The sequence below is a fragment of the Thalassophryne amazonica genome, chromosome 8 (assembly GCF_902500255.1).
Source record: "Thalassophryne amazonica chromosome 8, fThaAma1.1, whole genome shotgun sequence".
In the NCBI taxonomy this organism is placed as follows: Eukaryota; Metazoa; Chordata; class Actinopteri; order Batrachoidiformes; family Batrachoididae; genus Thalassophryne; species Thalassophryne amazonica.
The window spans coordinates 1,188,852-1,202,128 of record NC_047110.1 but is presented as its reverse complement, the minus strand read 5'-3'; the positions used below and the strand labels follow the sequence as shown (position 1 = coordinate 1,202,128).

The window sequence follows — 13,277 nt, the reverse complement described above, 5'->3', positions numbered from 1 at the left end:
CTTCCCGTTGATGGGAGGGTACTGTTGTGTGTTGGGGGGTTTGGCTGGACATTTTGGTGCTGTTTTCTTTTCTTTGCTCTCCAGGTGGTATGCAAACTGTTTTTTTCTGTGGAGAAAAACTGCTGCTGGCGGAAGAATCCTTCACCCTCATCAGAACTATTGGCTGCACCTGTGGAGGATGTTCACGTGCAGGCCTAACAACTTGCAGCACCTGTGTATGATGCTCACGTGCAGACTTAAAGACTTTCAGCTGAAGCAGATAATGAGATGGCGTTCTGCATTTAAGCCATGAGTGATTTGAGCAGAATTGCCGGGAACTCGACCTTGTGACGTTCAGTTGTGAGACGCTGAGGACCATGCCATCGTGCCTGTGAAGGAGGACGGGTGAGGGACACATGCTGTTAGCACACATCAGAGGTGATTATCGTCTGAATAATCGTTAATAGTAATTTGGCGTTTTGTTACGCAGTATATTTGAACATTGATGAGAATTGTGCAGCTTGCTTCTCACTGCCGTGGCGTACGGATTGATGATCCTCCACCTGTTGTGAGAAGCTGCTCATTTACATAAGGCTTAAATTCAGACCTGAATGTGTTGCTGATAGTGTGTGCCTCTGAAGGATATTTGTTGTAGCTGTTGACTTACCTCACCTTTTCCGTCCTTCACAGAGTCAGTTTGTCGTATCCACCTGGGGGGTGTTCGGCGGTGAATCTGAGTCCAAAAGTGCCGGGCTTTGATCCATTTGGGCGCTGGAGAGCGCGCCGTCCTTCACCTTGCCAAGACAGCTGATTATTTATGTTGTACACGAATTATTGCACATGAGGGGGAATAAATTTGTTTCTTGGAACCGCTTTCTGGTTATTTAGTGCTGGGCCATTGTCAGATGCTGGTTCGGTTCTCTGACCCGCGTCAGCAAATAACAATAGTGGAGAAAGAACTGGAAAAATTTAAGGTTTGGTTTGACGCTAATAAGTTGTCACTCAACCTTGGGAAAACTAAATGTATTATATTTGGAAATAAACAGGCACCCAAATGTAAAAATTTAACTATAAACAATAAGGAAATTGAGTTAGTAACAGAGAATAAATTTTTAGGTGTTATAATTGATAATAAACTTAGCTGGAAACCACATATAAATTATGTGAAATCAAAATTGTCAAAAACTATAGCCATTTTGTATAAAGCCAAAGACCTACTGCCGCAAGAAGGGTTACTTACTTTATATCATTCTCTGATGGTACCATATATGACATATTGTGTTGAGTCATGGGGAAACACTTACAAATCAAATACCAATCCAATATTCCTTTTGCAAAAACGAGCCATATGAATCATCTGCAATAAACATTATCGTGAACCAACTCATTCTCTATTTGTGTCTTTAAATTTATTCAAATTCATAGATTTGGTCGATTACATTACAATTCAAACTTTATTTCGAGCGAAAAACCAAGCCTTACCGAGACATGTCCAGAGTCTGTTCCGATTGAGGGAATCCAGATATAGTTTAAGAGGTTGTGCAATTTTTATGAAACCACCAGTAAGAACAAATGTAAAGGGTTTTTGTGTGAGGTTTTGTGTGTTTTTGTGGTGAGGAAATGGAACAAATGTTCAACAGAGGTTAGAATGAGTAGTACCTTAGTAAGATTTAAGAAACTACTCAAAAAGAACATCATGTCTAAGTATCATAAAGAAGCAAATATAATTTGATTTATATGGAATGTTCAATTTATAAGTGGGACTTATTGTACATTTGAATGTGTGGGTATGTATATGCGTATGTAGATATATAGATATGGGTAGGTGTATATGTATATAAGTGACTGTGTATATGTATGTATATATTTATGTTTGTAAAGTATATACGTATGTATATAGGTATATATGGCACAGCCCAAGGAGAGGGTCACCCCCAAGAGCCTGGTCTGCTTGAGGTTTCTTCATAGGGAGTTTTTCCTCACCACAGTTGCCTAGTGCTTGCTCTGGGGGTTGGTAAGGTTAGTCCTTACTAGCGTAAAGTGCCTTGATTCGACTTTCTTGTGATCTGGTACTATATAATTATAAGTGAATAGTATATTGATGTGTATGTCTGTGTGTCGACATGTAGTAGTGAATTTGTATTTATGTAAATATGACTGATTAGAATTGTTGGACTTGTACTAGCAGGGGTGGGCACTAATAAGCTTTGCTTCAGCCCACACCCTTTTGGACTCACTAGTTTTGTCTGTGTTTGTTTGTGGAATTGTTCATTTTTTTTCTATTTGAATATTTTGTGTGCCGAATAAAAAACTTTGTCACTGTCACTTTTTAAAAAAGTTACACCACGCAGAAGCTGTACGTTTGGGAGCACAGCAGTGAGAGCTCAATGCGCTCTCCTCGCTCCTCTGGAAAGAAAACTTGGCTTCTTCGATGTCACAACATTAAATGTTTAAAAAAATGTTAAATAAGGCTAAAAATATATTTAAAAAAAATTCTTAATCACCACTAAACCCTTTCCTGAACCACTGTCACGAAATGTTTCAAGGGACAGTAAGGATGAGATATCTTGTCCATGTTGAGGCCGGCTGATCGGTCAAGGCCTCGTTGTGAGGTGTGGCTCTGTTTGTACCTGCAGGGAGTTTGTTGGGATGATCGTGAGACCTCGGGGACCGTGCAGGACTCTGGTGCAGACCTTTGCTAACAATGGGATAGAGCCTGTTGTAAACTTGAAACTGGTGCTTCCTTAGCAGCTTCACTACCGGATGGTCAGATCGGCTGAGGAGAGAGCACAAGGAGTTCAAGCTGGTCAATTTGGTTAGAAAATGATATCAGGTTGCAATTTATACAAAGCGATCCATTTTCCCACAGAAGAGGTGTGTGACCACCAGCAGGGTTTCACACAGTAACACTTCCTGTGTCGAGATGACTGACTACAAGCACAGCAGAAATACTGTTTAGTGTCATCTCAGTGTTTGTTCCCGTCTTAGTAGACGTTGTTGTATTGTTTGGTGCATGCAGACTGAGCAGTCTGCGAGTCACTCTTGTGGAACGGCATGGGGAGCAGCGCCTTTTAATGTAGGCATGAAACCACCATGAGACTCCACTTCCTGAGGGTGCTCAGGAGAAGCAATCTGGAGGAGAAGCTGCTGGTGTTGTTTACAGAGCCACCATCAAGAGCATCCTGACGTACTGCATCACAGCGTGGTACGGGGGGTGCTCAGCAGCAGACAGGAGAGCGCTGCAGAGTGTGATCAAAACGGCCAGGGGATCACTGGCTGCTCTCTGCCCAGCCTGGAGGACATTGTCAGCTCTCGCTACCTCAGCAGAGCTGCCAGCATCTGCAAAGGCACATCCCACCCCAGCAACTACCTGTTTGACCTACGACCCTCCGGCCGACGGTATAGGTCAATCAAAACTAGAACCAACAGACTCAGGGACAGCTTTCTCCCCAGAGCGATCACTGCTCTGAACAAAAACAAATCACTCTAATCCGCAACTTCAAGTTTCTTGTGCAATATCTGTAACCCATGTGCAATATGATTCCACACTTGTATCTAATTCTCATTTTACATTACTCAGTCCACATTTCATTTTATTTTACATTATGTTTATATTAGTTGTACATATACTCTAAATAATTTACTGTTAAATTTCACTATCTTTTATTTGGCTAAAACTTACTCGCACCACAGAACGCACCTTTTTGGAGTTGCACTCAAATCTCGTTGTAATACAAATTACAATGACAAAGGCGATTCTGATTCTATAAACCAGCCTGTTAGGAGGCAGCCGGATTAAACCATTTCATCCTGTTTTAGCACTTTTTTGGATCGCGGGTGATCATAGTAGCATAGCGCCCTGTGGAATAAGCTGCGAGAGCCGCTACTCTGTGTTTTGGACAAATAGGCAATAAGCCATATTGGAGTCTTGAGTGACGCACTGCACTGTGGGAAAGGTCAGAGTTCGCTACTACCAAACACAGCCAACATGTGTGAGCGACCATTAAATCGAAGTAATTTCTGTCTCTTTTTATCAGCATTTTGTGTATGGCGCCAGCAGCCGCGGTACTTCCAGCTCCAATTGCGTATCTTAAAGTTGCTGCAGTAAAAAAGCTTGTAGTTGGATCTCAGGATCGAGCTGACGGCGCGCCGTGAGGCGAGCTGCCCTCTGTCCCAGGCAGCCCCTGCCTCTCGGCGCCCTTTCAATGCTCTTAGCTGAGTGTCCCGCAGGGTTTGAAGCGTTTACTTTGAAAAGGAAGGGGAGGTGATGGTCTAGTGGTTAAGGCGTTGGGCTTGAGACCAGAAGATCCTTGGTTCAAATCCCAGCCTGACCGGAAAATCACTAAGGGCCTTTGGGCAAGGTCTTTAATCCCCTAGTTGCTCCCAGTGTGTAGTGAGTACCTTGTATGGCAGCGCCCTCACATTGTGGTAAATGTGAGGCATTATTGTAAAACACTTTGAGCGTCTGATGCAGATGGAAAAGCGCTATATAAATGCAGTCCATTTACCATTTATTTAAAAGATTAGAGTGTTCAAGGCCCGGTCGCCTGAATACCCCAGATAGGAATAATGGAATAGGACGCTGGTTCTATTTTGTGGGTTTTCTTCCCTGACCTGGGGCCATGATTAAGAGGGAGGGTGGGGCATTCGTATTGTGCTGCTAGAGATGAAATTCTTGAACTGGTACAAGACGGATGAAAGCGAAAGCATTTGCCAAGAATGTTTTCATTAATCAAGAACAAAAGTTGGAGGTTTGAAGACTATTAGATACTGCCATAGTTCCAACCATAAATAATGCCAACTAGCGATCTGGTGGCATCTTTCCCCATGACCCACCGGGCAGCATCTGGGAAGCCAAAGTTTTTGGATTCCCAGGGGGAGATGGAAGGGCACCACCAGGAGTGGAGCCTGTGGTTTAATTTGACTTAACACTGGACCTCACCCAGCCCGCACATGGAAAGGACGGACAGATTGACAGCTCATTCTCGATTCTGTGGGTGGTGGTGCATGGCCGCTCTTAGTTGGTGGAGCAATTTGTCTGGTTAAGGCTGATAATGAGCGAGACTCTGGGATGCTAACTAGTTACACGGCCCCGTATTGTCGGCATCCTCTTCTTAGAGGGACACGTGGTCTTCAGCCACACGAGATTAAGCAATAACATCTGCAATTGTGACAGAAGTGAAGAAGAAAGCAGACATGCAAACTCCAGCTGTTTGATCTTGCAGCAAACTGTGTTGTTTGGTACCTGTGACCGTTGACCTACAAGTGCTATAAACTTGCCCAGACATGCGTATTCGTAACCGCGAGATGGCTTAATAATGTCCCCCATGCTGACAGCAGAGGTAGGAGCTCATGTTTGCTCACGTGATATTTATACCCCACTAAGCATGCTCATTGAGAATGTAACAACGGTCTATTTGTTCAAACCAAACAACACAAATGTTGATTTCACCATTTTCTACCTCAGTGACACATGACCTCAGAGTCAGTACCAGAGGCGAGTAAGCTGCATCAGAGTCTGTTGACTGGGAATCATTTGGCGTGCAATCACCGCAACATGGCAATCTCCCACAAAAAACAGGTGTGTCATCATCGTATACTGGCACAGTTCACTGGAACTGATTTTTTTTCTGTTGTCAATGAGTAGGCAGTAATGGAGTCTGTCCAAAGAGGAACCTGTTGCTGAGACGGTAGATTAAGCATAAAAAAACAACAACAACAACAACAACAAAAAACAGCAACTATGAAGCAACTGCTTACCTGAGCAGGTAGGAGACAAGACCAGAAACCAAGGTGACATCATCAGGATTCTCCTTCAATTTGGCTTTCCACAATTTGGGCCAGTCCTAAAGAGAAGACAACAAGGCTGCAGACAGTGTGACCCTGCTCAGAAGCACTGCAACTGAAATCCTGCACTTTTTATTCTGTATCATTTTATACACTTACAAGACCAAACTACAACCTCAAATGAGAAAAAAAAAAGCTGGAATGGTACGGAAAATGGAACGGAAATCTTTTTTTTACCAATATATTTAACTGAGTTTCAACTTTTATACAGAAGTAAACTTGCAACACAAATATAACAAGTAACATAAATACAACAGAAACAAACCAAGGCAAAAACATGGTAGTTAAAAGGTCATCCTAAGTAAAATCTCATGAGTCTATCCACGCCAGGGGTGGGCAACGAGGGCCAAGACGGTGCAGGTTTTCCATGTAACCAGTCACCTCAGCAGGTGGGTTGCTGATGAGCTTCTCCCCTGAACATAAACACCTGATTATCAATGAAACCACTTGCTGAGGTGATTACAGAAAGGGAAACCTGCAGTGTCTTGGCCCTTCATGGCATATGATTGCCCACCCCTGATTCACGCCATCTTACAAAGTCATGGGTTAGGTGACTACCAATAAACAGAGGGTGGAACTGCCCACCTCAAGGTTCCTTCAGTCAATGAGACAAGTCATTGTTCTTCATATGTTGTATATAGTTTCCCCACACTTTTCCAAATAGCTCTTGTTTACCTTTAAGAGTGTATGTAATTCTTTCTGAAGGCAAACACAAAGATAATTCTTTAAACCATTGTGTGATACTTGGTTTACCCATCCCTTTCCATTTAAAGGCAATTACTCTTGTAGTAAACAGATGTTTATAAAGATTTGTTTGTGGTGATTATGTTCTTTTGGGTATAAACCAAGCAAAAAAAAACAAAACTTTGGTTCGAGCTCAAATCTGATCAACAAGACCTCTTGCACTGCCAGTCTGACCTCTTCCCAAAACTCTTTTATTCTCGGACACATCACAAGCAGTGAAACAGTGTACCCTTATATTCCTAACATCTATTACACAAACTGGGGATTTTACTATTAAATTTGATAAGTTTTTCTGGTGTGACTCTCATTAACCAGCTGTATTGTAGAAGTCTGAGCCATGTATTTCCTGTCCGAGTTTGGGCTGCTTTACATGCACTACTCCATTGTTATCTCTTATTTATAAATCTAGGTTTAGCTTATTAGCTGTTGGGGGTCACAAATATAACTCATTTGAGCATATTATTCTCCGCTCCGCTCAGGATATTACACATTGTCAAAGTCAGAAGAATAAAAATCAGTCGTATTACTTTGTCACTGTATATAGGCCTCCTGACCCATATTCTGAATTCTTAGATGAATTTGGTGTGTTCATCTCTAACTTGTCAACTAGTGCAGATAACATTCTGATCACTGGTGACTTTAACATTCATATAAATAAGCCTTCTGATCCCTTCTGCAAATCATTATGGAAACTGTGGATGCATTAGGATTTCGGCAATGCATTCAGGACTTGACGCACATTAGTGGAAATCCCCTGGATTTGATTCTCGCACGTGGTATTGCTGTCACAAATACTGACATCATGCCTCTTACATCAGTGGTCTCTGATCACTCACTTATTAAGTTTACAGTTTCGCTGCTGTGTTTAGTGGAACAACAACCTTATTTATCACTACAGCGATGCATCAACTCCTCAACTAAGACTGAACTTGAAGCTAGACTGCCTGATATCTTAGCTTCACATTTGGCAAATACCCAATCAGTAGACAGTCTTGTGGATAGTTTAAACTACACTTGACATGATTGCGCCACCTTTTTAACCCCCCCCCCCCCAAAAAAAACACATTCACCTTGGTTCAATGATTACCTGCATGACCTCAAGCATAAGGCTAGAGGTCTAGAATGGAAATGATGTGGTTCAAAATTACAAGTATTCCACCTTGCTTGGCGTGATGCTATCTTAGACTATAAGCATGCATTACTGGCTACAAAGTGGACCTATTACTCTGATCTGATCAACAAAAACAAGCACAACTCAAAGTTCTTGTTCGACACGGTGGCAACACTTATTCATGGACAACCACCTGTAGTTCGCTCTCCTTTTACAGCACAAGATTCCCTGGATTACTTTGTGAAGAAAATAGAATACATTAGGTTAAACATATCCCAGCATGCCTTAACCCAACCACTACACCCTGCTATTGCTGACAAAACTCATCACGTTTACAAGAAGCACAACCTGTTTATTTGATCCTATACCAACAAAACTGTTTAAGGACCTGTGGTCCACTCTTGGACCGACTGTGCTGGAAATTATTCATCTTTCTTTATCTTCTGGATCTGTTCCTAAATGTTTCAAATCTGCAGTGATTAAACCATTACTTAAGAAACCTAATCTTGACCCTAGTGTATTGACAATCTATCGGCCGATATCAAATTATCATTTTGCTCTCAAATTCTAGAAAAAGTGGTGTCACGGCAGCTCGTAGACTATCTTACTGAGAATAATCTCTTTGAGCCACTGCAGTCTGCTTTTCGAAAATATCATTCCACAGAGATGGCTCTCACTAAAGTGGTGAATGATCTTCTGCTTACAATGGATTCGGACACCACTACAGTTCTGGTGCTGTTAGAGCTCAGTGCTGCATTTGATACCGTGGATCATCATATTCTTGGGATTACTGGGAGTGCCCCTGCATGGCTGACGTCATACTTGACCAGTCGTCACTGTGTTTTGTACAGTAACACTACCGCTAACTTTACTGACATGAAATTTCGGGTTCCACAGGGATCCGTCTTAGGCCCCCCGCTTTTCTCCTTTTATATAGCACATAGGTGGCTGAGTGTTGAGGAGGTGATGGTCTAGTGGTTAAGCACTGAGCTGCAGACAGAAGATCCTTGTTCAAAACCCAACCAGACTAAAAAAAATACTAAGGGCTCTTGGGCAAGGTCTTTGGTCCCCTAGTTCCTGGTGTGTAGTGAGCACCTTGTATGGTAGCACACTGACATCAGTGTGTGAGTGCGTCTGTGTGAATGGGTGAATGTGAGGCATCATTGTAAAGCATTCTGAGTTTCTGATGCAGATGGAAAAGTGCTATATGAATGCAGTCCATTTACCATTTGAGAACCTGAGTAGCTGTAGAAGGCCAAGGGCACACCCACATTTGGATGCGGCACATAGACGGTTATTTTAGAGAGGTGGGGACAGAATGGTTGAAATGCATCATCGTTTGATATCCTCAACAACAAAATGTCTTTAGTGTTGCAAAAAGGAAGTAAAAGTATTTTCCCCCCCCGGAGATCCTTGGACTCCCAGCTACAGAAACTCCGCCCACCCTCGGCTCAGTGAGCTCAGGAACGGCTCGGGGGAAACGGCGTAGTCCATTCTCAATATATTATTGCAGAGAGAGCAGTGGTGGGCACAGCTAACCAAAAAGTTAGCTTCGATAACCGCTAATCAGCTAACTGAAAAGTTAACTTTTATAATGCTAAACCGATAAACTACTAATAAATATAGCGGAAGCTACAGCTAACCGATAACTTTCAGTACTGTCTCCCTTACACTCAGCTACTGACAGGCCGGTTTTGAGTTTGAACACCGCCAGTGCTTCTGGTCAGAATCAAAGACGATCACAAACCCAACACAACCAACAAGCCAGCACTTCAGTCTTTGTGCGCCCTGCCCACTGCTGTAAGGAAGCATCATTTCCATTCTCAGGAAACAGTGGTTCAGCCGTGAGGCTGACGTCCTCAAAAGGAAAGCGAACAAAATTATCCAGATAGTTTAACTACATTAATGTCAAGTCAAAAGTTCAGAATTAGTGCATTATTTTAAAATTAAAAGATATGTTATATTTTCACTTTGTACAAATGACAGAATTGACATTCATGTAGTTAAACTATAATTTGGTTTATAAATCAAAACCATAAGTCAAATCTGCTTTCCTTTTGAGGGCTTCGGCCTCATGGCTGACCGCGGTATGCTGTAAAGGGAAATGACTTTTTTTTTTTTGTTTTTTTTTTTTTGTAGCAGCCTGGCAGCTAGGCCCCTTCTGCTGGGGTAGAGTTGAGCTCAGCTCCTCTCAGATGCCTCAATGTTGCAAAATATGTAGCAGACAGGAACCAACAGGGTTTATAAATGTTTTTCACTGTTACTAACTATGTAAATAAATTTTAGCATTCTAAAAGTAATCAGAACTAAATTTATTGGAAGCTAATTGGCCTGCTGATGGTTTTTGAAGTTAGCTTAAAAGCTAATCCGCTAACAAAAAAGTTAGCTTCGATAATTAGTGGTTAGCGGAACTGTGCCCATCACAGAGAGATTAATACTGGACCCTAACCTGGACCTACACCCGGCTGCCTCAAGCTAAGAGCAAGGCAGCAGAGTTTGCTTTGAACATGCTCCAATCACATGAACGCTGAACTGCTTTGATTTCTCTGCAATTTCACATGGAGATTTACACACTTACATTAAAAATGAAAAGCACCAGAGGGCTGAGGCGAACCCTGTGCACATCAACATATGGTGACCAACAAATTCTATGAACAACCATGACATTATCAATTACATCAATCATAAAAAAAGTTTTCACACTGTTGATGGTCATTTTTTAAGTCTTTGCCAGCACATGGTAACAATTCACCACAACAATAAATCTGTATTTAACACTATTGTGTAAAACTCTGACAACAGACTGAATTATTGTCCTTCATGTCACATGCTGACACACGCTGTGCTGCCACTGAAAACCAGAAACCAGCAGACAGACACACACGGTGATTCGGTGTAAATGTGTGTTGGTGACTTGCAGACTTACATGGTCCTGCTCATATTCCAGGACGCTGGTGTAGAGAACACGCTGCTCTTCCTCCTCCACACTCACTGATCCCGATGCTGCAAATCTCCTACGAAGAAAACCCACAAGAACCAGTTTAAATTCTGCAGGCCGACTACGTCAGTCAGACACACAGGTGGGCTCGGAACTACACGCGTGTGCTGGTGCCACGTCCACCATCCCCACAGGATCATACTCCCACCACCACGTCTCACTGTGGGGACAGCGTCCTTTGAGCCTCTGTCTCTCTTCTGCCTCAACTTTATCTAAATTCTGGGTCTTTTAGTGATGTTTAGGGCTAGCGGCCGGCGATCACCTTAGTATTTCTTCTGTTTTTCTTGTTGTTTAATGCTGATAAATTATACTGTATTTGTTGTCTTTCTGATGCCTGATTCTGTTTTTTTCTCTCTGTTTAAGGTGCAGCTCCATCCACAGATGGGTGTAGTATTTGTGCTGGAGACCCTCCTGTCCTGTGCACCAACAGCATTTCCTGTATATTCGTTTTGTGAATTGTTTTGTAAATTGTATCTCACCCCTTTGAGTCTGGTCTGCTTGAGGTTTCTTCCTCAGAGGGAGTTTTTTTCTTACCACTGTCGCCTGTGTTCTTGCCATGAGGCAACTTTGTTGCGATTTGGCGCTATATAAATGAAAGTAAATTGAAATGGTCTCCAAACATAAGCAACGTCTCTATGGCCAAAGAGTTCTAGTTACAGCTCATCTGACCAAAGGACACACTTCCAGTCAGTGGTGGGCACAGATAACCAAAAAATTAACTTCGATAACAGATAATAAGATAACTGAAAAGTTAACTTTGATAAAGATAAACCAATAAACCACCCAAAAATGTATCAGAAGTTACAGATAATTGATAACCGATAAATTCCGGTGTTGTCTATGAGACATTTGCAGTTACTAAAGAGCTGAAATTGATTTTTAACACGATCGCTTTTGAAAGCATCAAAAGCGGTAAAAGACCTAAAGAATAAGCAAGAATGTTTGACCATGCTGCCCCCTGCAGGAAGCAGCACAGACAAATCCTGAGAACACCCACAAAATCAATTCTTTACTAATCATAATCATTTTTCTTTCAACATTCTGCCCTGCTGGAAGCTCTTGTTTACAACAGTGCTGTCACCAGCAAATACTTAAAATACTGATAGAATAACTATTAATGTCAATTCTGTCATTTGTACAAAGTTAAAATATAACATATATCTTTTAATGTTGAATAAGGCACAAATTCTGAGGTTTTGTAACAAACACAGACCGCAAAGCATTCTGGGTAAAAGTGCTAAACAGTGATTGGTTCAGTAATCCATTATGTAAACCAACACGTTAATGTGACGTGTGTTGTGTGCAGTGTTGCCAGTTACTTTGAAAAAGTAATCCAATTACTGATTACTCCTTGAAAAAGTAACTTAGTTACTTTACTGATTACTCAATAGTAAAAGTAACTAAGTTAGATTACTAGTTACTTTTTTAGTTACTTTCCCCAGCTGCAGACAACAACCCACGTCAACATGACAATACCTGTTTTACCAAAACTCACTTTATAGTCACCCTTTCTTGACTTCAATGAAAATAAATCCTTGTTTTATAAAAAGTAAAATAAAGACCTCTTTCTTGACCTCATATTTAACTGTTGACAGCACTGTAACAGTAAAACTTGCAATTTCAAACCTACATTGTTTATAAATGTAACATTTAAATTCTCTCTAAACATTTTACTTGTCGAAATTATTATTATTTTAAGCAATATTAGTAGTTGTAGTAAAAAAAAGGCTTCAAAACTGGACCTTTAATCTAGGGGTGTTGTGGGGGGGCACATCCTTGCCCCATGCCCCCATTCCATCTGGATTCGCCCCTGCTTTGGCGTTTGAGCACAAAGAATGGATAACATTGATTTATGCAGAAAACATGACCAGATTTACAGGTAAGAAAGTTTTATTGCGTTTTCACATCATGTGGTCCTCAGAAAGAGATTAGGTGCATTTGAGTGGAAAATAGTGTTAATTGTTGACGTGTCGCGGAGGATCAGCTGTTTTTAACGAGACGATACGGAGCAGCTCAGCTCAGAATTCTAAATAAAGGAGGGAAAAAAGTATAAAAATGTCTTTGAAAAGCTCAGTGCAGGTGTGCTGTTGTCACCGCACTTTAAGAAGTGAGGACGAGTCGAGCAGCTGCAAAAAACCGCGGATGAAAAGCTCACAGCTCACTTAAAGTGGGCCGTTCAGTCGAACCCCGACCTCCTGCCCACAGACCAAGTTTAATGCTGCTATCGACCCACAATGAAAAATAATAGTAACGCACAGTGACTTGGAGAAGTAACTTTAATCTGATTACTGATTTGGAAAGATTAACGCGTTAGATTACACGTTACTAAAAAAAGTGGTCAGATTAGAGTAACGCGTTACTAAGTAACGCGTTACCGGCATCACTGGTCGTGTGTTGGTTTAAAGATAAATGTGCTTTTGTAAAATATTCCAGTTTTATTTGTAAAAACAGGCATTTTTACGGAGCCCTTTTAGTGTCATCGCAATTGCATGTTTTAAAACTTTTTATGATGTTGTAAAACGTGCACTCAATATTAGTAAGTAAGTAAATTTATTTATATAGTGCCTTTCACAGACATAAGGCCATGTACACACGTTG

General features: G+C 41.5%; 1 protein-coding gene across 3 annotated transcripts in view; it reads right to left on the bottom strand.

Annotated features, from left to right (window-relative positions):
- vps9d1 (VPS9 domain containing 1) overlaps positions 1–13,277 on the bottom strand; it is a 130,532-nt gene that overhangs the window by 77,804 nt on the left and 39,451 nt on the right. For all 3 annotated transcript variants that reach the window (XM_034175667.1, XM_034175670.1, XM_034175669.1), the window contains exons 8-10: positions 10,608–10,695; positions 5,740–5,825; positions 2,610–2,755 (exon numbers count right to left, since the gene is read on the bottom strand). In XM_034175667.1, coding sequence (XP_034031558.1) covers positions 2,610–2,755; positions 5,740–5,825; positions 10,608–10,695 — 320 coding nt within the window. The remainder of the gene's footprint in view (positions 1–2,609; positions 2,756–5,739; positions 5,826–10,607; positions 10,696–13,277) is intronic.